General features: G+C 37.9%; 2 protein-coding genes across 3 annotated transcripts; one reads left to right on the top strand and one right to left on the bottom strand.

The window, feature by feature from the left end:
* Nucleotides 1-444: 444 nt before the first annotated feature.
* On the bottom strand, nt 445-4,910 carry LOC140864142 (AP-3 complex subunit sigma). The gene is made up of 7 exons (XM_073268087.1): nt 4,769-4,910; nt 4,597-4,639; nt 4,458-4,519; nt 4,255-4,351; nt 3,189-3,259; nt 1,014-1,105; nt 445-917 (listed from the first exon to the last, which is right to left on the bottom strand). The coding sequence occupies exons 1-7, from the start codon at nt 4,835-4,837 to the stop codon at nt 854-856; spliced, it is 498 nt and encodes a 165-aa protein (XP_073124188.1). The 5' UTR covers nt 4,838-4,910; the 3' UTR covers nt 445-853.
* An 856-nt stretch (nt 4,911-5,766) lies between these two features.
* LOC140866131 (uncharacterized) lies at nt 5,767-10,668 on the top strand. Of its 2 annotated transcripts, XM_073271032.1 has the most exons (10): nt 5,774-6,844; nt 7,367-8,046; nt 8,121-8,264; nt 8,336-8,386; nt 8,462-9,432; nt 9,547-9,704; nt 9,795-9,963; nt 10,046-10,090; nt 10,215-10,314; nt 10,382-10,668. In XM_073271032.1, the coding sequence occupies exons 1-5, from the start codon at nt 6,727-6,729 to the stop codon at nt 9,083-9,085; spliced, it is 1,617 nt and encodes a 538-aa protein (XP_073127133.1). In that variant the 5' UTR covers nt 5,774-6,726; the 3' UTR covers nt 9,086-9,432; nt 9,547-9,704; nt 9,795-9,963; nt 10,046-10,090; nt 10,215-10,314; nt 10,382-10,668. The 2 variants fall into 2 exon arrangements, with proteins under 2 accessions (XP_073127134.1, XP_073127133.1); XM_073271033.1 differs by having other exon boundaries at nt 5,767-5,900; nt 10,046-10,314.
* Nucleotides 10,669-25,679: the final 15,011 nt, after the last annotated feature.

Genomic DNA, 25,679 nt, shown 5'->3' on the forward strand with positions numbered 1-25,679 from the left:
AGCCTGTGGGAACCATTAAGATGATCCCAATGTGAGGATATTTAAAATCATACATACATCCACATTGGCCTCCAAGATCGAAATTTTCAAACAAATTCCGATCTGATCCATCCATCCATGATATGATACGATGCAATGCCAAGATAGTGGCCCAGAACAAAATGACTACTACTTTTACGTCATCCTTAAAGTTTATGGTTTGTTTGTTCCCTCGCTAGATCCAATGGTCTATTTCTGCATTTGGCTCCTCTGATCCAAGCCGTTGCATCTATATTAGGGTTATGCTGCTTCAGTATTATTCTCATATATTTCTCCACAAGATCAATTATTTGCACCCCATTTTCTACTACTCACACTCGACTTTATAAAGAAAATAAGAATACTCAGTGCAATTAACATTTTTCTTTACGAATTGATTGCCCCTGCTCATAGACAGGCCACGACTGATGATCAAACCATAGCAAAGTTTACGTACTGAAAATGTATACATAATGTTTCGATACCAACTACATAACAAGAAATTGGATACCAACCAAAACTCACAATCCAACTATGCACAATACTGAAGAAATGATATGATTCAGTTCAGCTAAAGGAGGCAGACTTCACAAAATAGGCAGAATCAGGTTACTCAGTTACGACTGTCGTGGGTTATATATTGCATTCTAACGCAGGAAAACTGAGCCTTTTAAGTCACTACTGCAGGTCAAGAAGAAATTGTAAATCAGGTAACACGACGAAGATATTTGCTTCTCACGACCCAACGCCTTCACGTCTGGTAAACACGGAGAAAAATCCCCAAACCCAGCATACATATGTTGAGATGAAAGAAGTTACACGGGCCAAACTGCTGCTACCGACCCTGCCAACCAGAAATTGATGATCCTAGCGTGCTTGAATTTGAGTTTCTTTCCAACCTGCTTAACATGTTGTCAACATCAATTTTTCGACAATCTATATCGATATGCATGGGAGAATGTGTGTGAGAGAGAGAGAGAGAGCAGAAAAGAGACTTTAAAATTTCTTCCACTGCCTTCACAATTTCTGAAGAATTTGTCTCAAGAACTTGGCCACCCAAAATAATTTCATCTAAAATTGTATGCATCTGCAGAACAGATCAAACACAAAATATCAATCCACTGTCACTAGCATGACTTCTCAACTAGATAATAATCAATGAAGCTGATCAAGTTTATTTTTGGTAAAGCCTCAGCTAAGGTGACATAGGAGTCACAGATTCAACATGATAGACATGATATAAATGCACCGTATGAAGTGACATTATTAATCCATTGATAATTTATCTTATCCAACCTCATGTTTACTTTGTCATATTATTTATCCATCTACTAAATATTTATCTTACATCAATCAAATCATTAATTATTTATCTCATATCAATCAAATCATTTAATTTAAATTACGATATCACCCTTTAAAATAATATTATTCAAATTTTATTAATTTTTAAGAGGACAAAATGGTAATCTATCATCTTATTTAAAATTTGATTAATCATTTTTATCAATCAAACCAAATACTATATTAACTATCATTTTTTATATATTTATTATCGTATTAAATTATTTTTCTCTATATTATTGTCATATCTTCCCCTTCAAAAGGTTAAGTGAACACGGTTTAGTACATGCCGCCCGCAAGGTACTATCCTGCGGGTGATGTGTAACTCTATGATTGGTCGAAATCAGTGGGTCCTACGTGGGGCCCACTGATTTTAACCAATCATGAGCCGTCACGTCACTCGCAGAGCACTACCCTACGGGTAGCATCTACTCAACCAGTGAACACATTGCCAAAGGTCGATCCCTTTGGCATGGCAGGTATAATGACGCGGGCCAGTAGGAAAAATGCTTACAACTAGCTTAGAACCGAGATCGGGTTCCCCTCTCCCCTTCTCAACGGTCGAGCCACCAATTATGACTCCCATTTTAACAAGCCCATAATGGCGATAAACAGCATTCTATAAGAAACTATGCATACCTAATGACAGTCAGTTCACAAGCTCATGGATAAATAAGACTGCATTCTCAACTCATTTCTCGATGCTAAATATGATTCACTTTTGACATGAGACTTTTCTGAGCTAATCAGAAACATAAGTCAGCGGAGTCACTTTACAATAAGGGGGTTCGATCAAATTTCCTCAACTCTGAGCTATATAAAAATTTAGCCCAAAAATTTCCACTGTGTAGCAAATTTTACATGCTGAATCCCCACACCCTGAAAAAAATTATAAATTTACAAGAAACTGACACAAGGAGGTCAGGATTTAACAGAATACCTGAACAAGTCTAAGACTCTAAGATAAGAATTTTAAATTCAAATTCTAAAATTTCAAGCAAAAAATCATAAGTGTATATAAAAGAAAGAATATTACAGGAGAAAAATAAATTCTTCTTACCAGCTAATCAAGTAAACTTTAAACCGCTTCACCCAACAAACCAGAATGCAAAGAATTATATGCATATAATTAGACAGCAAAAGTTCGATAAATTAATTATAATAATAATAAGTACATAAATATATGATATTGATGTTGTTCTTTTTATATGCATATTCTTGAAAAAAGTTTGTTCCAGCATAGACATTGTCTACTGTGTTAAATAGATAATATTAAGTCATGATTTAATATTGGTGTTTGTTCTGAAGCACGATAACATGAAACTTAGAATGTGCAAATGATTAAGTAATTTTTGTCATTGGGGATCAAAATGAAGCTTCTCATTCGTAAGATCGTATCTTCAATCAAGCACAAAGAATTGGGTCACCCATTCATCCAAGCCCTCGTAGGTTTTTGCATGCACCAGAAACAAAAAAAAATTACCTGATAAAATATTTTTAACAGCTTAAATAATTAGTTTATTTTCAATGTTGTCATAATACTACATAGTACATACATAACTGCTTTGAATTAAATGGTTAGTTTACATTCTTCTTGCGTTAATATTATTGTCAATTCTGCACCACCAAACTCCAAGGCTCTGGTTCCAGTCCAGGGCTACCCCTCATGGCTTATGTTCATCTCGTGGGTGATTAGAGCAGATACATCTAAATTAGTCATTTTCGCATTATAAAAGCTAAAGTTACTACATCAACTACCAACCTGCTCTTAAAAGACTATCGCGTTGTACACACGTCTGTGATGATAAGTGTAAAAGAGGTCTGACCTTGTTAAAGTTGAAGACCACATCAAGCTCGCACACATTGCTAAAACATCTGTCCATCGTCTCCACAAAAACTGTTTAAATAACATAAAGTAATCAAACAAAGCGAAAGGAATAAAGAAATCCAGAAACTGTTTCAAAAAAAGAGTAAGCAAACAGAGCAATAGGAATAGAGAAACTCCAATTTAAAGCCAGCCTTATAGGAACAAGTTTTAAAATGTCGAAGATAACATAGAGCAATTTATCAACCATCCTGTTAGTGGAAACCAACAAGTAGTTCCATCATTGAGTAAGAGTGACAAAGCCAAATTAGGGAATGCCGTATTTAATAAACGAGATGAGAAAAAAGGACTACTTGAAAAAGATGTGAACACGTAAAACTTAAGCATTCATCCATCTTATGCTATCCCAAAAATCTCCTTTTATCAACTTGATAACAAATCATCAGGGAATTATAAAGTTCGGTACCAAAACTAGCAAGATTAAACCATCCAACACTATGACATACATTACCAAAGAACAGACAAACAAATAATGTTTAAATCCAAAATATGCTTCAGAAGCAATTGGCTGTACACAACCCTAAACAAATGTCAAGCATTCGCCCACTTAATATAATTGGCAGCAAAACAAAATTTTTAAATGAATTGCCAAGAATCAATCTATTTCCCCTTCTACCACAATAAAAGAAAATCTCTTAATGAAATTTAAACAATATATTCTCAAAACAGTTGGGGAGCAGAGGAATATAGGGACAACACCCCAACAAATGTGTGTGTGTGTATAATATGAACAGTGTAAACGGCAGATATTGATAATTATCTCTGAGATAGTAGTACTACTACTACAAGTCTTAACATATATAAAGGAAAACCATATTGTTAATGATCAAGAACATCTATTTATAATTGTATATACAAAGTCACAACTAAGATCGTACATTTACTTTCCCGTTGTCTAAACTATGCCTTCCTTCCCCTACTTACGATTGAGGACTGGAAAATGAGAGCACAAACCTCTAAAATTCTAATCTAAAAACTTAAATCATCAAATGATCAATTAAAGATACCTTGCATGAGATCTAGCATAGCAAGCTCATTCTCAGAGTTATCAAAAATGAAGACAAAGTACAAGGTGGCAAATGTTTTATACACAAGCCGCACATCCTGCAAAATCAAGAACTTAAATTACTAACAAACCTACAAACCTATAACCCGTACGATATAAAATACAAATCTTCGGGTTAATTCGAATGCTAAATAGATAGCATACCTTTCCAAAAAGAGAATCTACTTTGACAAAATTACTGACATTCTCAGCTCTACTGCACAATACTGCAAGGAGAAGCACAATAAACGAACTATACACACACAATTCAGAAACTATTAAACCATGAAAAAACTGAACTGACTTCTGTAGATGCTCCGAATCAGCTCCTGCTGCTTCTCCACAGGCTAATCATACATTTCAAATCACAATTTTAATTGAAAAAACTTCAGACAAAAAAAGGCGCAAAAGAACACTGAATAATGAAGGAATTTTGGAGTTAATTGTTCATATACTATGAAAAAGAATGTGATAACCTGGAATTCGTAGAATTTGACGAGGCGAGGCTTGCCCTGATCGTTCATTACTATGACTCCTCGTATCATTTTTTCTTCACCGATTCCTCTTAGAATCTCGTAGCTCTTTTTGTTCTTTGTTATTTGCTGACGCTTTGTTAAAGTCGCGTTTCTTTGGACAAAAGGTGATGTTATTCTGAGATGATTTTATATTAGAAAATAGAAAATATTTTATATTTACAAGTTGAATAGACCTTTCGTGGATCTGTGTTTTATTCTATGAATAAAAACACCAATTAATACTAGGCTTGACCGTTTGGTTTGAGTGATAAGATAAGTAATTCATAGATAAGCAATATAATGTAAATTAAAAATAAATATGATAAAATAGTTAATACATTATTTGATTTGATGTATAGATTATAATTTATTTGATTTAATTGATGTAAAATTATTAATTAATAAATAGATAAATAATATGACAAAAATAAGGCGAAATTGATTGGGATAAATTATATATAGACATCAAACCAAACAATGTCTTAATAACTATGGGTGTGCAATTGGTTAAAACCTAATCGAGCGAAATTCTTTTTGGAGAAAATGAACCTACCGATCAAGGACTTACAAACATGTATGTGGATCGTGAAATGGCCCAAAGTAATTTGGGTTCGACTTCATCACGAGTCAGTGGCCCAATCTAGGAGCAACTGTCCGACCAACCCAACATAACCAGACGAAGAAAATTAGGCCATCAGCCCATTGTATTAGGGCTATCAAACTAAGTGAGTGTTTGTAATCAATAAAAAAAAATTAATTATTAACTTTTGATGTAAAAAAATCATTTTGGTGTGTTTTTTAAAATCAAATTTTGTGTTAGATTGTGCTTAATTTAATTAAAATCTTAAAGCTGGTCTTGAGTTGATTTTTGATTAACCAAAAGTGATTGTTCTATTTTGCTTGATAAAAAATAAAATTTTGGGACCATTTTGCCCCCGTCATTTTTTCCGAAACATGAAACCCTACTCAATTCTCTCGTTGGAAAGCCTCTCTTCCTCCCTTTTTCTTCTTCTATTGTTCATTATCTAATCGGGAGAAATCTATTTCATATGAGAACAAGAGATTTAATTCTTGCGATGATTTGCACGTAAAGGTAAAATCTCATTGAATTCGTAGTTTTTCATTTGATTTAAGCTATAATTTTGCATTATTTTTAAAATTTCATAGTTCAAATGTGGGTGCTGTGTTGGGCTCTTCTTTTTCCTCGAATCCTTTCGGTGTTCTCGCCAACGTTCTTGTTGGTTCATCCTCTTGGAGTTGTATCATTTTTTGGCAGAAATGGGTTTTGTTTTCTTTGATCTAGTTCGATGAAGTAATTTGTTCCAAGTATAGGGGAAAAAAAGGAAGAAGAGAGTGATCGGTACAACTCTGAGTGCAAAAGGGCAATGAAGGGAAGGAGATCTAAAGATGAGTTCACTGATTTGGTGCTCTCATGATCTCCTGAAGAAATATTAGATAACAATTTGTACAAAAATCAGGTCTTTGGTCAGTAACGGATGCTTCATTTGGTTTATTTAAGTATTCAGAATAATAAAGATTGATTTGTTTTTGTTCCTGGGAAATACAGTAGAACTTGAAATTTTCAGTCTTTCTTTGCATTTTATATATAGTTTATTTAAACAGCAAATTTGTGATAAATCCCTACTAGTAAACATAAATTCCTCCTCAGTCCCCAAGTTAGCAATTATTTATTCTAAATCCCTGACATAAGGCTGCTATTTGTTACAACTTCCTATTTGGGTCAGTTTACAAAAATGCCCCTAAAATTTATTTAAACACCCAACACTATCCCTCACTTTATTTTTCAAATAAACAAAAAACAAGAAAACAGGGACGATCGGTAGTTTTCCTCCCTCACCCAACCGATTCTTCCCGCATGAAAGCAGTGATCTTTTGCGACAAGTTTTTGAGATCAGAAAATGGCACCGTTGACTAGACGAAGCAGACACTCAAAAGATAAGTCAGTTGAAGGAGCTTCTAGAGTCCGGAAGGAAAAGAAATCTAGCACGGTGAAGAAGTCGAAAAAATCAAAAATAGGTGAACCATGTTTTAAATTTGTTAAATTGGCTGCTATATATGATTAGTCTCTCGAGTAACTGAGAAAAATTGTTCGTTTAGAGGAATAATTTGGTCCTCATTGTAAGAATCTTTAATATTTATGTGTTTCCATTATTTTTAGGATTTCGTGGCTCAATTGTCTTAGTACCGTTTTTGTTTGCATATATTTGTCGAAACATTCGCATCATTATTCCTAAATTTTATATTTAATTTTGACAGTTTCTCAGTTTAAATTATTTATCCCCAATTTTTAGGGTTTTGTTCTTGAAATTGTTTTTGAAGTATATCTTCGTAAATGAATTCTATATTGTTATGTTGTTGTGATGTTTGTGATTTATTGAATATATATTCAATAATGTTATATTGTTGAAGACAATTGATAAATTTTTGTATAAAAGTATCCAATTGTTCTCAAATTTGAAGTTTTTGTTCTTTTCCATGCAATATTCCATTCTGTTATTTTTATAATGTAAAATTTTTGTAATGATTTTTAAATATTAGAAATGGCTGATGAAGAGGAAATATGTGATGATTTTGAGTCGATCAAAAGTGGCAAGGTTATATTTACTCGATGTTCTCCCGCATATTGTAAAAAAATAATGGAGGAGTTGAAGGTGGTCATAGGGAATGAACAAATGAGCAGAATAAAAGAAACTCCATTCGGTAAATGGATAGACATGCCTGTTCTACCTGTGAGTAGTGACAGGGTTGACTATCTGTTTAAAAGATTTGATAGTCCTTCATGCTCGTTCGTTGTTGGTGGCGATATTTCCATTCCTTTCACATCAAGAGACTTCTCAATCGTGCTTGGTTTGCATCAGAGAGGTCAACAAGTTGATCTGGACCTCAAGCTTGAATCAAGCTTTCTGTCTCGGCATTTCGGAGAGAAAATAAGCAACACTCATAGGATCGTTATAAAAAAGAAGCTTGTTTTCCTTGCGAGTAGTAATGTCGAAGCTGACATTGATGACTTTGTTCGAATGTTCATTTTGTTCATATTTAATTCTGTAATATTCTCGACTGGTAATTACATTACTCCTGCTTTTATCTTTCCCTATATTGATGAACTGAGCACTTTTTTTGAGTTTGGATGGGAAGATGCTGCGTTTAGGTTTTTATACCGAGAATTGGACAATCAAGCGAGTAAATTGTATTTGGATGGTTGCACGGCTGGTTTGATGGTTAGTATATAATTATCTGAGTTATTGTGCTATTAATTTGTTGAATTTGTTTACTTATATGATTTTTTGCTTAGGCTTGGTTCTATGAAAGAGTGCCGTCATTAGCCGTCCCTCGTGGTGTTCATATCTGCCCTCGCCTGTTTCGTTTCGAAAAAAGCAAGATCAAGTTGGATGCTGTGAAAGCTGAAGTGGCTTTTGATGCCATATCGTCAACCAAGGTATCTTCTTTTTTACTAATCATATTTCGAATGCTGGAGGTTTGCATGATATATATTTGTTTTTGGATCAGGTTTTGTCGATTCATCCCTTTCCTGAAGAGGAAATGTTGTTGGAGAACAAGGTAATTTGAGTAGCATCCTTCATTTCACGTTTTAAAAATAAGAAATATTCTTCATTAACTTCTTTGTTGTTGTAGTTGTTGCTGCCGGTTTCAAAGGAACAAGGAGGCAGCAGAGATAATTGTGAACTAGAAAAAATTGTGAATAAACAAATTGCTGAGATTAAAATGTTGAAAAGAACTTGTGCGCAGCTGAAACGTGAGAGAGTTGGCGCTAAGAGGAAGCTGTTTGATTTGAAAGAAAATATGGATTTGGAGAAAGAATTTGCTCGAAATCGCAAAGGCAAGGACATTGTAGTTGATAATGATCTGAGTGTTGATGACGCTGCTGATGGAATGAATGAAACCGATGAGCAAGAGGAGTTGAGTGCGAGTCATGACCTATGGGGTAATTTAAATGATTTTGTTGATGTGCCTGTCAACAATTGTGTTGATTTATCTGAAAATTTGAATGCAGAAGGTGAGGTTGTTCAGAAATTGGTTGAGACAAAAATTTCAGATATTGGTGAATTGAAGAAGGGTGAAGATGTATGTGCTGACGGATTGGGTAAGGGAAAGGGTGTGGCTGGTATCGAGTTTGAGATGAAAGAAAGTATAGGTGTTGATGACTTGGGGGATGGAAAAGGTATTGTTGGTGCTGAGCTTGGGAGGGATAAAAATGAAGAAAGTTGTGACATGGGAATGAAAAAAAAGCAAAGCTGATGGAGAGAATTCTCTTAACGGATCATGTGACGGTAGTAGTGAAGATCTGAATGAGATTGATAAGTTGTTGGATAATATTGTAACAAAAGTGGTTAAAGAGAATAATGTTTCTGCGGGTGATATTTCAATCAACGTGGTTGAAAGTCGTATTGATGAGGATACTTCTGACAAAAGTGGTGGGGTGGACGAGACTGACGATAATTCTGAGAAGGTTGAGGAAATCATTAATTTTCAATCTTCTATTGTCGATAATGTCAGAACGAGGGGTGATCGGGTAAAAAAAAAGAAAACCGTCAATGTTTGTGACTCCACCCAGTACCACGCCAAAGAGGAAGGGAAGAAAAAAGGTTTAACTTTGATAGAAACCTTCCTTTAACCTTGATTATTTGATATTGAAGTCCTATATTTTAATTCGTGGAAATCTTTATTGTTTTTTACCATCTTTGTGTATTCTGACGTAGGCAAATAAAGTAATTGATGTTGAGGAGCTACCTGATAACGACTTGAGTAAGGCTTGGACTGGTGAATATCAAGGTAGAACAGATTTCTGTGGACATGAAGAAGCCACTGACGAAGAGAAAAAATTGTTGAAAGAATATTTTTTGAGTGATGACATAGCGTATGACTTTCTATCTGAAAGATCGTGTATTAATTTTAATCTTTTTTTGAGATCTTTTTTTAATACAAAATAATTCGTATTTTCTTGTAGTGTTGATGTTTGGCTAGACGGAATTGTCCATTTACCAGGGTCCGTTTTCTGTGATTTCTTGTTTGGTAAGCTTGTTAGTCATGAGATTATAAATGTTCAAATGCGAATGATGGAAAAATTCAGTGTGGATAATGGAAATGAAATATTTTGCATGGACACTTTGGTGCAGGTTAGTAAAATTTTAATATTTTACGTTTGATATACTATACACTTGAGTTAGTTTTTCATTTTTCTTGTTCTTTCATTTGCAGGCAGAATTGTTTGAGCACCTCAAAAAATTTGGGAAAAAAATGAAGGTTCAAAATAATGATTACGACTTCTTTTTTCGCGACTCTCTTCTGCCTCAAAGTTATTTTTGCAGAAAATGAATGGTGATTTGTTTAAGAGATGCAAATACCTCATTTTTCCAATCAATAGCAGAGCGCATTGGTTTCTGCTAGTATTTCACGCAAAGGAAGGGGTGTTCAAAATGTGGAATTCACTTCCCGATTCGTTCAGCCTAGGGGCATGTAGAACGTTGGTGAGTTTTCATTGTGTCATGTTATGTGAATTGTATAAATGTGTTTTGATAATATTTATCTTTGAAGGCACGTTTTTTGGTTGGTTGGGTTCGTCATCATTCAAATTTCATCATACCCGACTCCGCTGTGTTGAGAGAACGTATGCGTCATCAAGGTGAAACACTTGACTGTGGTGTTTATGCATGCATGTGGGTAGAGTGTCTAGCCCGTGACTTAGATGAAATGTGGACATATCAAAATACTGTGAAGATGGACACCTATCGTGCAAGACTGGCTGCAAGTATTTTATGTCACGAAAGGGGAATGCTGAAAAACAACTTTGATTAACATGTATAGTCTTTGTATGATTTTATGGTTTATGGAGATACAGTATGTAAGGATGTTTAAAAATTGTGCCTCACTTTGTCTATGGTGTAGGAGGAATACATTGATAATTCACCATTTGTGGATGTCCACTAACAACCAATGTATACTATTGTGGTATATTTTCCGAATTCCATACTTGAGAGTTGCTTGATGTGATTTATTCTAGTCTAAGACACCAATTTGTGGACTTCCACTTGGTATAATTTCACTCTTCTATAATAACACGAGACTCTGAGATCGAGCACAACTAGTAACAATAATGGGATAATCATAACTTAATCGAGAACAATTCGTTCTGATTGTAGGACATACATTATGTGACATGAGGATCTCACTCTCCTATTGGAAGTGTCTTTGGATCAAAATGTCAGTTATGTAAAACAATTACATATAAATTGAGAATAATCCTCCTGAAATACGGCACAATATGATTTGTCCTTGTGAACATGCTCCAATAATTACATATAAATTGATTGTGGTGTTTTTGCATGCATGTGGGTAGAGTGTCTAGCCCGTGACTCGGCTGAGATGTGGGAATATCAGAATACAGTGAAGATGGACACATATCGTGCTCGACTGGCTGCAAGTATTTTATCACACTCCCCTAGTGGAAGTATCTTAGGATCAAAATGTCAGTTATGTAGAACAATCCAATATGAATTTGGAACCATCACCCAAGTGTTCCACTCCAATATGGTACAATACGGTGCATGACACAAGTGGAGAGGAGTGTTCAATCCTTAGAGATTGGTGGAACCATCACCCAAGTGTTCCAATTGCAGGACAAACACTTGTTTAATATGATTTTTTCTCGTCTTTAAGGACAATCATTTACTCTAATTCCACTCATCTTTAAAAATAAGTCAGTGAGAGATCGAGCACAACTAGTACGCATGGATGGGATAAATATTATTTAATCGAGAACAATTCGTTCTGATTGTAAGACATACATTGTGGGTCATGAGGATTACACTTTCCTACTGAAAGTGTCTTTGGATCAAAATGTCATGTATTAGGAACAATCTTTGAATTATGAAGAATAATCTTTTCCATATGAGGAACAATAAGGCATGTCCATGTTAACATGCACCAAAATCATATAATACACTGCATGACACAAGTGGAGAGGTGTGTTCAATCCTTAGAGATTGGTGGAACCATCACCCAAGTATTTGTCTAGTAATGTATTGTGCTCTACATTGTCTAAGGTGTAGGAGAGAGACATTGATCATGACCCAATGAGAGCACCATTTGTGGATGTCCATTGCCACCCAATGTATATAATATGGCTATATTGTCCGAAATTCAAACTCATTACTTGTTTAATATGATGTTTTCTCGTCTTTAAGGACTATCATTTACTCTAATTCCACTCATCTTTAAAAACAAGTCAGTGAGAGATCGAGCACAACTAGTACGCATGGATGGGATAAATATTATTTAATCGAGAACAATTCGTTCTGATTGTAGGACATACATTGTGGGCCATGAGGATTACACTTTCCTAGTGAAAGTGTCTTTGGATCAAAATGTCAGTTATGTAGAACAATTACATATAAATTGAGAATAATCCTCCCGAAATACGGCACAATATGATTTGTCCTTGTGAACATGCTCCAAGATTGTACAATACGCTGTATGACACAAGTGAAGAGGATATTTCAATCTATAGAGATTGGTGGAACCATCACCCAAGTGTTTGTCTTGTAATGGCTTGTGCCCCACTTTGTCTGTGGTGTAGGAGGAATACATTGATAATTCACCATTTGTGGATGTCCACTAACAACTAATGTATACTATTGTGGTATATTTTTCGAATTCCAAACTTGAGAGTTGTTTGATGTGATTGTTTCTCGTCTAATACACCAATTTGTGGACTTCGACTTGGTATAATTCCACTCATCTATAATAACACGAGACTCTGAGATCGAGCACAACTAGTAAACAATAATGGGATAATCGTCACTTAATAGAGAATAATTCGTTCTGATTGTAGGACAACCATTGTGTGACATGAGGATCTCACTCTCCTATTGGAAGTGTTTTTGGATCAAAATGTCAGTTATGTAGAACAATTACATATAAATTGAGAATAATCCTCCCGAAATACGGCACAATATGATTTGTCCTTGTGAACATGCTCCAAGATGGTATAATACGCTGCATGACACAAGTGAAGAGGAATTGTCCATTTACCAGGGTCCGTTTTCTGTGATTTCTTGTTTGGTAAGCTTGTTAGTCATGAGATTATAAATGTTCAAATGCGGATGATGGAAAAATTCAGTGTGGATAATGGAAATGAAATATTTTGCATGGACACTTTGGTGCAGGTTAGTAAAATTTTAATATTTTACATTTAATATACTATACACTTGAGTTAGTTTTTCATTTTTCTTGTTCTATCATTTGCAGGCAGAATTGTTTGAGCACCTCAAAAAATTTGGAAAAAAAATGAAGGTTCAAAATAATGATTACGACTCCTTTTTTTCGCGACTCTCTTCTGTCTCAAAGTTATTTTTGCAGAAAATGAATGGTGATTTGTTTAAGAGATGCAAATACCTCATTTTTCCAATCAATAGCAGAGCGCATTGGTTTCTGCTAGTGTTTCACGCAAAGGAAGGGGTGTTCAAAATATGGAATTCACTTCCCGATTCGTTCAGCCTAGGGGCATGTAGAACGTTGGTGAGTTTTCGTTGTGTCATGTTATGTGAATTGTATAAATGTGTTTTGATAATATTTATCTTTGAAGGCAAGTTTTTTGGTTGGTTGGGTTCGTCATCATTCAAATTTCATCATACCCGACTCCGCTGTGTTGAGGGAACGTATGCGTCATCAAGGTGAAACACTTGACTGTGGTGTTTATGCATGCATGTGGGTAGAGTGTCTAGCCCGTGACTCAGATGAAATGTGGACATATCAAAATACTGTGAAGATGGACACCTATCGTGCAAGACTGGCTGCAAGTATTTTATGTCACGAAAGGGGAATGCTGAAAAACAACTTTGATTAACATGTATAGTCTTTGTATGCTTTTATGGTTTATGGAGATACAATATGTAAGTATGTTTAAAAATTGTGCCCCACTTTTTCTATGGTGTAGGAGGAATACATTGATAATTCACCATTTGTGGATGTCCACTAACAACCAATGTATACTATTGTGGTATATTTTCCGAATTCCATACTTGAGAGTTGCTTGATGTGATTTATTCTAGTCTAAGACACCAATTTGTGGACTTTCACTTGTATAATTTCACTCTTCTATAATAACACGAGACTCTGAGATCGAGCACAACTGGTAAACAATAATGGGATAATCATAACTTAATCGAGAACAATTCGTTCTGATTGTAGGACAACCATTGTGTGACATGAGGATCACTGTAACACCCGGTATTTTTAAATACGTAAATTCGCATGAATAATTAGGAAATTTATTTATTTAAAATTTTAGATTTATGGGTTAAAGAATTATGTGAAATTATTTGTGCATGTTTTAAGTTATTTTTAAGCATTTAACCCATAATTAGTGATTTTCACGATTTATGGAAATTAATTGTTTTTGATCGCGTAGACGGGACCGTGGACGGACGAGATGACAACTTTCTATCCAAATTATTTTATGTGTCTTTTTAGAGCCCAAAAATATTATTTTGAGTTTTATTTCCTCAATATTTTTAGTATTTAATTTTATATAATTTTAGGAGTCCGTTTTTATTCAAAATAAGCCAAAATAATGACTTTTTAGTATTTTTAAAATTCCCTTAATTAATATTTCGGGATTTTAATTTTAGTTATCAGATTTTACTTCTTATTTAGAGTTTTTAAGTTATATATTTTATATTTAAAAATTCTTATTAATATTTTAATTAACCAAACCCCTATTTTATTTAAATTACACCTTAAATCTACCCTAAACCCCATGTTTTCAAGCCTTGGCCGCCACCCCCTCCTTTGTTCATCAGCTTCTTCATCGACCAGCCATCCCCAAGGATTCCATAGCCACATTTTTGAAGCTTCCAAGTTGATTGTCATTGCCCAATCGTCCCGGATTCGTTCTACACGCTCCTACCTCTTCTTTTATCGGTGCAAGGCATGTTTCCTTTAGATTTATTGTACTATATCAGTGTTCATGTGTGTGTGTGTGTGTATACATCAGTTTTATTCAAGGACTTTCAGAAAATAATCGGAATTGGTTTGATGTATGCGCTTTATTCATGTTTTGTGGAATCATGTTCACGATTTTAAGCCATGGGTGCGTCTAACTGCTGGCCAAGGATTCCTAGGTGGTGTGAGGGTGGTCGGGACTGGAGTGGCTCGAGTGGTTCGAGCCAAAAGAGCCCAGGAATCAAGCTAGGTTCGATCGGGTTCCAGGAGTGCGCAGGCTTAGGGTTTGGAGAAGGAGGTTCGGTGATGGGGGTCTAGGTTGCATGGGGCTGGGGGCTGGTGCAGGTTAGGTCCGCCCAGACGTGGGCTACGTCTGGGCGGCGGCGCTCTGGCCAGGGGTGGCCGGAGCAGGCCGGCAGCAGCCAAGGAGTGGCTGCTGCTCACGGCCGCAGCCGAGACGGGAATAGGGCGACGGGGTCTAGGGTTCCAGGTTGGTTCCGGGTCGGGTCTATGGCCTCGGTCTGGTCAGTAGTGTGGTGGGTTGGGTTAAGTTGGTCCGGGTCCGGGTTAGGTGGGCCGGACTCGAGTCTTCTTAATATTAAAGTATTTTATGATTTAATTGGTTTTGGGCCAATTAATTTGAAATAAAATGATTTGGGTTCCATTTAATTAATTGGGTTGAATTTAATTATTTTTGGGCTTATTTAATTTAACTAAGTGAGTCCACTAATTTTCATGGGCTTTAGAGCCCATGGAAGTTATTGGGCCAGTCTTTGGGATTTTGGGCCCATTGGGCCAGAAGAGGTTGTTATTGGGCCAGGAATGTCTTAATGGGCTTTAATTAATTAATTGGGCTTAAAATAATCATTATTGGGCTTAAGCATGTTAATGGACCAGTCTCAGTGTTAGTGGGCCAGAATTTAAGAAAACGGGCTTGAGTGTTAGGGCCAGCAGTTCAGTACAACCCATGAGAAATTGCATGTGTCCTGAATATATATTTAATTATTTTTATGCATGGAAGTTATTTTTAATATTTATATGTTAGTATGAAATTAAATTAAATATATATGAAGGACACACATTTTATTTAAGTACATGCATTCATGAAATAATTTTTATGCATGATTTAATGTTTAAGGTTGAGCAAAAGAAAATAATTTTATGTTGGAAGTTGAAGTAGTGTGACAATTTAAGGGGGATTCGTCCCCATATGTGAACTATTGAAGGGCAGTTTACTGCCAATTTAAGAGGTGATTCGTCACCGCCACGTACGTTGGTTTACCACGCTGATCAGTATTTAATGTATGTATGGTTATACTATGGATACGACCTTTTGATGTTAGAAAATACTTTGCTCAACAATGTTTATGTATTATTATGATATTCAAGTTTAATTTAAGTTTATGTTATGTTCATGATATTTTTAAGCATGCTCATTCATGTATATGTTATGTATTAGTATTAAAGTGATTTAAATTATTTTAAACCCTTGTTATGTTAGCATGTTGGGCCTCTAGGCTCACTACACTGATATGGTGCAGGTGAGTACGTAGAGGAGGATGTAGTACCCACCGGCGGCGAGGACCTATGAGCGGACAAACAGTAACCCCGTGACCGTTGTCTGAGTCTACGTCATGTTTTGAATATTTTTATCATGTTATACATTTTTATTTATTTTCAGTGGTGGATATTATTACTCATCTTATTTAAATATTTTCAGTGCATGCAAATTTTATTTATTTTGCTTATGTCAGTATTTTATTAAATGTTAGACTCAGATATTTAATTTATTAAAGGTTGCATTTTTATTTAAGGTATTTATTTTTAAATCTATTTATTCTGTGCATATATGTATGGGCATGTATGTACATATTTTTACTTCGTAAGTATAAAAAAAAAATTTCCGCATATTTATTTATATTTAGAGAGTTAGGGTCGTTTCAGTTGGTATCAAAGCACGGTCCTTGGAGGGGTCATTACTGCTATGCGAGCTCAGAAATCCACGCTACCGGTCTGTAAGTTTTAAATGTTTATAGCATGATTTACTTTTAAGAATTTAAGTTAGCATTAATGTTAAAACACTTAGTTATGCATGGCGATTTACGTAAAGAAATATGTGGTGATGCAGAATGCCTCCCAGACCGATGAACAGACGTGGGGAATCTACACCTACACCTCCACCTCCACCTCCACCTCCGCAGAACCCACTTGCAGCATTGGAGCAGGCCAATGCTACTTTGATGGCAGGGGTTACTGCTCTGTTATTCACGTCCTAGAATGTCCCATGAGGAGGACGTAGCTGAGCGGTTCCAGAAGAAGGGGCCGAAGGAGTTCATTGGTACCACCGATCCTTTGGTGGCTGAGGGGTGGATTCGTTCTTTGGAGTCCATCTTTGCATATATGGGGATCACAGATGCCGACAGGGTGAACTGTGCGACGTATATCTTGAGGGGAGACGCAGCTCTTTGGTGGGAGGGTGCTGCCAGGGGAGTACACCTTCCTACACTGTCTTGGGCGGAGTTTAGGCGTATCTTCTATGCCAAGTATTTCACGGAGGATGTGAGGAGTCGCATGATCCGGGAGTTTATGAGTCTCCGGCAGGGGGACAGGTCAGTGGTTGAGTATGTGAGCCAGTTTGAGAGGGGCTGTCATTTTGTGCCTCTGATTTCAGACAGTCCACCGTAGAAGATGAGGCAGTTTGTGGAGGGACTGGGGGCGGATATCAAGCACGACGTACGTATGATGGACGTCGCTACATATGAGGCGGTAGTTAGTAGAGCACTGAGGTCAGAGGAGGGTAGGAGAGAGATACAGCGAGAGCAGCAGGGGAAGAGACAGATTCAGTCTGGGTATCAGCGACCATCTTCGCAGCCTCCTGCGAAGAAACAGTTTACTGGGCCGTCTAAGGGCCCGAACCGGCAGCAGAGGCCACAGCAGCCGAGGGGCGGGGCCCCTAATGCTATAGGTTTTCCTACTTGCCCGAAGTGTCAGAAGATGCATTCGGGACCTTGTCTGTTGGGAGCAGGAGTTTGTTTCCACTGTAGGGAGCCAGGGCATCAGATAGCTAACTGCCCGAGGAAGAAGAACACCGCTGGTAGAGTGTTCGTCATGCAGGCAGAGGAGAATTCTAGTTGGAGGCAACTCCACGTTTGCGTTGCTAGATTCAGGGGCTACGCATTCGTTTATCTCCCTGGAGTTTATCAGACGGATAGGCATCACACCTGAGATTGTTTACAGTGGTTATGATGTCACTATGCCGTCAGGACAGATTATTTCTACCTCTAGTGTCATTCGAGAACTGGAGTTGGAGCTTCAGGGGCACTCCATTCGCGCAGATGTGGTGGTTTTGCCGTTGAGTGGATTTGATTTGATATTGGGTATGGACTGGTTGACAGTCAATGGAGCTTTGATTGATTTTCGTCGGAGATCAGTGTCAGTGAAACCATCAGAAGGCGACCCGTTTACTTTTCATGCATCTCAAAGCAGTAATATTCCTCAGGTGATATCTCTTATTCAGGCGAGGAAGTTGTTGAAACGGGGTTGCCAAGGTTTTCTAGCAAGTATTGTCACGGCCACAGAATTACTTAGCAGATCATTATCAGAGATATAGGTGGTTCGTGACTTTCCAGACGTCTTTCCGGAGGATGTTGCAGGAATTCCACCAGTGAGAGATGTGGAGTTCAGCATCGACTTAGTGCCAGACACCGTGCCTATCTCTAAGGCACCATACAGACTTGCTCCTACCGAGATGAAAGAGTTGAAGGAGCAGATACATGAATTATTAGAGAAAGGCTTTGTTCGTCCTAGCTTTTCTCCATGGGGAGCTCCAGTGTTATTTGTGAAGAAGAAGGATGGCAGTATGAGACTGTGCATCGATTATCGAGAGCTCAATAGGGTCACAGTAAAGAATAAGTACCCACTGCCGAGGATAGAGGACTTATTTGATCAGTTGCAGGGAGCTTCGGTGTTCTCCAAGATCGACCTGCGATCTGGTTACCATCAGCTACGAGTTAGAGAGGCAGATGTGTCCAAGACTGCTTTCCGAACACGTTGGGCATTACGAGTTCTTAGTGATGCCATTTGGGATGACCAATGCTCCAGCGGTTTTCATGGATCTCATGAACCGGGTATTTCAGTCGTATCTTGATCAGTTCATCATAGTCTTCATTGATGATATCTTGATCTACTCTAGGAGCGTTGAGGAGCATAGGCAGCATCTACAGACAGCCTTGCAGACTTTGAGGGAGCATCGTTTGTATGCCAAGTTCAGCAAGTGCGAGTTTTGGCTCGAGCAGGTGGCATTTCTTGGCCACATTATTTCGAGAGATGAGATTGCAGTGGATCAGTCGAAGGTTGAGGCAGTGCAGAAATGGGGTATTCCGAAGAATGCTTCGGAGATTCGCAGTTTTTTGGGATTGGCAGGATACTATAGGAAGTTCATCAAGGGTTTTTCCTCTATTGCAGTACCCTTGACTTCCTTAACCAAGAAGAACGCGGAGTTTATTTGGAGTTCAGACTGTCAGAGGAGCTTCGATCAGCTGAAGGAAGCACTCACTATCGCACCGGTTTTGGCGATGGCAGTACCACACGAGGAGTTAGTGGTGTACACCGACGCGTCTAAGCTAGGTTTAGGCGCAGTACTTATGCAGTGTGGTAAGGTTATTGCTTATGCGTCGAGACAGTTGAAGATTCATGAGCAGAACTACCCGACACATGACTTGGAGTTAGCAGCAGTGGTCTTCGCTTTGAAAATCTGGAGGCACTATCTGTATGGCGAGAAGTGCAAGATTTTCACTGATCATAAGAGCCTCAATTACTTCTTCACTCAGAAGGAGTTGAACATGAGGCAACGGATATGGTTGAAGTTGGTGAAGGATTACGACTGTGACATTAGCTATCATCCGGGTAAAGCTAATGTAGTGGCCGATGCTTTGAGTCGGAAGTCGTCAGTGGTATCGTGTTTGTCAGTGCAGCTACCACTGCAGAGTGAGATTCAGAGGTTTGATTTGGAGTTTTACTCAAGTGGTCATGCACCGAGCTTGTCAGTGTTGATGGTGCAGCCAGTTCTGCGAGATTGGATCAGGGATGGACAGTCGACTGATGAGGAGTTGCAGCGATGGAGACAGAGAGATGAGGCCAAGGGTAATCTTCTGTATACAGTTGTGGATGACATTGTTCAGTACCGTGGTAGGATGTGGGTACCGAACGTCGATCAGTTGAGAGCTGAGATCTTAGCAGAGGCTCACACATCTCCGTACTCCGTTCACCCCGGAAGTACGAAGATGTATAGAGATTTGCAGTTATTGTATTGGTGGCCCGGGATGAAGAGAGACATCGGGAGAGTTGTTTCAGAGTGCTTGACTTGTCAGCAGGTCAAGGAAGAGCATCAGCGTCCAGCAGGACTTCTTAGACCTCTTCCTATTCCGGAATGGAAATGGGAGAATATTACGATGGACTTTGTAGTTGGCTTACCGAGGAGTGCCAGAGGTTGCACAGCTATTTGGGTGATCGTGGATAGACTCACCAAGTCAGCTCATTTCTTACCCGTGAGGACTACTTACTCGTTGACATAGTATGCAGAGCTTTACATCAAGGAGATTGTTAGACTGCATGGCATACCCGTGTCGATAGTATCAGACAGAGATCCGAGATTTACGTCTGCGTTTTGGAGGAGTTTGCACACTGCATTGGGGACTAGACTTTTGTTCAGTACAGCGTTCCATCCCCAGACAGATGGTCAGTCTGAGAGAGTGATCCAGGTTCTCGAGGATCTACTGAGAGCTTGTGTCATCGACTTTCAGGGCTCGTGGGAGACTAGACTGCCATTAGTAGAGTTTACCTATAACAACAGTTTTCAGTCGTCTATAGGTATGGCTCCTTATGCAGCATTGTATGGGAGGAGGTGCAGATCTCCTGTGCATTGGGATGAGGTCGGTGAGAGGATTTTACTTGGACCTGAGATTGTGCAGCAGACAGCTGATATTGTGACACAGATTCGGGATCGCATGAGGACTGCTCAGAGTCGTCAGAACAGTTATGCAGATACTCGACGACGAGATTTGGAGTTCGCTGTAGGTGATCACGTATTCCTGAAGGTGTCACCTATGAAGGGAGTAGTGCGATTTGGTCGGAGAGGCAAACTTAATCCAAGGTATATAGGGCCATTCGAGATCTTGGAGAGAGTTGGCACGTTGGCCTACCGTTTAGCTCTACCACCAGGGCTAGCGGCAGTGCACAATGTATTCCATGTATCCATGCTTCGGAGATACATCTCGAACCCGTCACATGTGTTGGATTTTGAGCCTCTTCAGTTGAAACCGGAGTTAGCATTTGAGGAGAGGCCTATACGGATCTTGGCTAGGGAGGAGCGCAGATTGAGGACACGGGTTATACCGATGGTCAGAGTCCAGTGGCTGAATCACTCGGAGGAGGAAGCTACTTGGGAGACCGAGGCAGATATGAGGACTCGCTACCCGGAGTTGTTCGGGTAAGTACTTTAATTTCGAGGACGAAATCCAATTTAAGGGGGGGAGAATTGTAACACCCGGTATTTTTAAATACGTAAATTCGCATGCATAATTAGAAAATTTATTTATTTAAAAATTTATATTTATGGGTTAAATAATTATGTGAAATTATTTGTGCATGTTTTAAGTTATTTTTAAGCATTTAACCCATAATTAGTGATTTTCACGATTTATGGAAATTAATTGTTTTTGATCGCGTAGACGGGACCGTGGACGGACGAGATGAAAACTTTCTATCCAAATTATTTTATGAGTCTTTTTAGAGCCCAAAAATATTATTTTGAGTTTAATTTCCTCAATATTTTTAGCATTTAATTTTATATAATTTTAGGAGTCCGTTTTTTTATTCAAAATAAGCCAAAATAATGACTTTTTAGTATTTTTAAAATTCCCTTAATTAATATTTCGGGATTTTAATTTTAGTTATCAGATTTTACTTCTTATTTAGAGTTTTTAAGTTATATATTTTATATTTAAAAATCCTTATTAATATTTTAATTAACCAAACCCCTATTTTATTTAAATTACACCCTAAATCTACCCTAAACCCCACGTTTTCAAGCCTTGGCCGCCACCCCCTCCTTTGTTCATCAGCTTCTTCATCGACCAGCCATCCCCAAGGATTCCATAGCCACGTTTTTTAAGCTTCCAAGTTGATTGTCCTCGCCCAGTCGTCCCGAATTCGTTCTACACGCTCCTACCTCTTCTTTTATCGGTGCAAGGCATGTTTCCTTTAGTTTTATTGTACTATATCAGTGTTCATGTGTGTGTGTGTGTGTATACATCAGTTTTATTCATGGACTTTCAGAAAATAATCGGAATTGGTTTGATGTATGCGCTTTATTCATGTTTTGTGGAATCATGTTCACGATTTTAAGCCATGGGTGCGTCTAACTGCTGGCCAAGGATTCATAGGTGGTGTGAGGGTGGTCGGGACTCGAGTGGCTCGAGTGGTTTGAGCCAAAAGAGCCCAGGAATCAAGCTAGGTTCGATCGGCTTCCAGGAGTGCGCAGGCTTAGGGTTTGGAGAAGGAGGTTCGGTGATGGGGGTCTAGGTTGCATGGGGCTGGGGGCTGGTGCAAGTTAGGTCCGCCCAGACGTGGGCTACGTCTGGGCGGCGGCGCTTTGGCCAGGGGTGGCCGGAGCAGGCCGGCAGCAGCCAAGGAGTGGCTGCTGCTCACGGCCGCAGCCGAGACGGGAATAGGGCGACGGGGTCTAGGGTTCCAGGTTGGTTCCGGGTCGGGTCTATGGCCTGGGTCTGGTCAGTAGTGTGGTGGGTCGGGTTAAGTTGGTCCGGGTCTGGGTTAGGTGGGCCGGACTCGAGTCTTCTTAATATTAAAGTATTTTATGATTTAATTGGTTTTGGGCCAATTAATTTGAAATAAAATGATTTGGGTTCCATTTAATTAATTGGGTTGAATTTAATTATTTTTGGGCTTATTTAATTTAACTAAGTGAGTCCACTAATTTTCATGGGCTTTAGAGCCCATGGAAGTTATTGGGCCAGTCTTTGGGATTTTGGGCTCATTGGGCCAGAAAAGGTTGTTATTGGGTCAGGAATGTCTTAATGGACTTTAATTAATTAATTGGGCTTAGAATAATCATTATTGGGCTTAAGCATGTTAATGGACCAGTCTCAGTGTTAGTGGGCCAGAATTTAAGAAAACGGGCTTGAGTGTTAGGGCCAGCAGTTCAGTACAACCCATGAGAAATTGCATGTGTCCTGAATATATATTTAATTATTTTTATGCATGGAAGTTATTTTTAATATTTATATGTTAGTATGAAATTAAATTAAATATATATGAAGGACACACATTTTATTTAAGTACATGCATTCATGAAATAATTTTTATGCATGATTTAATGTTTAAGGTTGAGCAAAAGAAAATAATTTTATGTTGGAAGTTGAAGTAGTGTGACAATTTAAGGGAGATTCGTCCCCATATGTGAACTATTGAAGGGCAATTTACTGCCAATTTAAGAGGTGATTCGTCACCGCCACGTACGTTGGTTTACCACGCTGATCAGTATTTAATGTATGTATGGTTACACTATGGATACGACCTTTCGATGTTAGAAAATACTTTGCTCAACAATGTTTATGTATTATTATGATATTCAAGTTTAATTTAAGTTTATGTTATGTTCATGATATTTTTAAGCATGCTCATTCATGTATATGTTATGTATTAGTATTAAAGTGATTTAAATTATTTTAAACCCTTGTTATGTTAGCATGTTGGGCCTCTAGGCTCACTACACTGATATGGTGCAGGTGAGTACGTAGAGGAGGATGTAGTACCCACCGGCGGCGTGGACCTATGAGCGGACAAGCAGTAACCCCGTGACCGTTGTCTGAGTCTACGTCATGTTTTGAATATTTTTATCGTGTTATACATTTTTATTTATTTTTAGTGGTGGATATTATTACTCATCTTATTTAAATATTTTCAGTGCATGCAAATTTTATTTATTTTGCTTATGTCAGTATTTTATTAAATGTTAGACTCAGATATTTAATTTATTAAAGGTTGCATTTTTATTTAAGTTATTTATTTTTAAATCTATTTATTCTGTGCATATATGTATGGGCATGTATGTACATATTTTTACTTAGTAAGTATAAAAAAAAAATTTCCGCATATTTATTTATATTTAGAGAGTTAGGGTCGTTTCAATCACACTCCCCTATTGGAAGTGTCTTTGGATCAAAATGTCTATTATGTAGAACAATTACATATAAATTGAGAATAATCCTCCCGAAATACGAAACAATATGATTTGTCCTTGTGAACATGCTCCAAGATGGTACAATACGCTGCATGTCACACATTGTGGGCCACGAGCAACACACTACTTTAGTGGACATTGACCAATCAAATACTTTGACCACCACCTACCCCCTCATTATTAAGCTTTGTCGGTACACTTCGTCTCTTCCATTAGCTTCTTGGTTTCAGTTTGGTTAGGGTTTTGCTTTTCGAAATAAAATTTCAATTCTCAAGATCTAGCACAATGGAAATGAAGATTGCACCACAATGTATATGTGGTTTTGGAGAAATGATATTACGAAGAGCCGAACCACGTTCGACCCGCCCTGGGGAGTTGTATTACCTCTGTCCTCGTGAGCTGCAACATCAAAATCGCTTTTTCTGGTACGATGATTATCACGGTGAATCTCTTCAGAAATCGTCAAAGTTGAAACCAAACACAAGTAAGCAAGGTAAAGAGAGCTGCGTGTATTCAATGCCTCAACATTCTGCCTCCTCCTCCGTCCATGATTCAACGGAACAGTTGAATTACAAGCTTAACGAGCATTCGTCCTCTGAGGCGCTACACAACCAGCCTACTAGTGCATCAGTACACGACCATATTATAGGAATATGTTGTTGCTTTGGTTGCACATGTTTCGTTCTTGTGCTAATATTACTTGTAGCGCTGTGTATTGTAATAATCCGACATTAAGTTCCAATTTTATGCAGCTTTATTCCATATTAAATACAAGTTGTACGAAATACATATCACTTAGCACTTGCCATTTCAAAATGTAAAGCAACGACTTATTTGATTAGTTAACTGAGAAGGCATCGTCTACTGAAAGGTAATGACAAATATCATTTCTCAAATTCAAACATTATATATTTATTTACCACAAACAGAGAGTTGGTTTCAGAAGAACTTAAGACAACACAATACACTTAACTACACTATGACCTCAGCTCAAGTTAAAATGTGACAGCAGATGGTTCCACAAAAGCCTCAAACCAAGCGCAATCCAGCAATGCTTCCACTCGAACGTGTGTGCCTTTTCGAGGGCAATTTCATGCTCGAACCAGCTTTCAGTAATCGCTTGCCCCTGTATATTTTTTGAACAGTCAAGATTAAGTTTTGAATAAATTCTGTTAAAAAGTTATGCTAATAACCAATAATTGAAACATCATATTTTTAAACGATTACATCTACTCTATAGGTTCCTTGCAACTGCGTCTATTGTGTCCTCTAGCATGACAACGACCACATATTGTGACACGTGTATTAACTTGCGATGGTATTCTCTTCGTCCTTCTGCGACCGGGCTGACTACGCACAGAAGGAGCTTGGATTGTATCGGATTCAGCAACACATGACTCACTGATGTCAAAGGTTGGGATATGATTAATATGTCCTTTGTACGCAGCGCAATACGATTCGATCTTGAAATACTTGTCACAAAAATCATACACAGACAAAGATTTTGTCTCAATGGCAGAAATGGCGTGCTTGCACGGAATCTTATTGATCTGCCAAACTCTGCATGAACAAGTCATATCCACTAAATCCACGGCAAATGACTTTTCACCATCAACAACCTCAAACTTCCAA

Source organism: Henckelia pumila, chromosome 4 (genome assembly GCF_033568475.1).
Source record: "Henckelia pumila isolate YLH828 chromosome 4, ASM3356847v2, whole genome shotgun sequence".
NCBI lineage: Eukaryota > Viridiplantae > Streptophyta > Magnoliopsida > Lamiales > Gesneriaceae > Henckelia > Henckelia pumila.

Coding starts and splice junctions, on each gene's coding strand:
- LOC140864142 (XM_073268087.1), bottom strand. CDS start 4,837: ATGATACGAGGAGTCATAGTAATGAACGATCAGGGCAAGCCTCGCCTC. Junction 4,352..4,457: donor TAGATTCTCTTTTTGGAAAG/GTATGCTATCTA, acceptor TTGATTTTGCAG/GATGTGCGGCTTGTGTATAA. Junction 3,260..4,254: donor TATGCTAGATCTCATGCAAG/GTATCTTTAATT, acceptor TTATTTAAACAG/TTTTTGTGGAGACGATGGAC.
- LOC140866131 (XM_073271032.1), top strand. CDS start 6,727: ATGGCACCGTTGACTAGACGAAGCAGACACTCAAAAGATAAGTCAGTT. Junction 6,845..7,366: donor GTCGAAAAAATCAAAAATAG/GTGAACCATGTT, acceptor TTTAAATATTAG/AAATGGCTGATGAAGAGGAA. Junction 8,265..8,335: donor ATGCCATATCGTCAACCAAG/GTATCTTCTTTT, acceptor TTTTTGGATCAG/GTTTTGTCGATTCATCCCTT.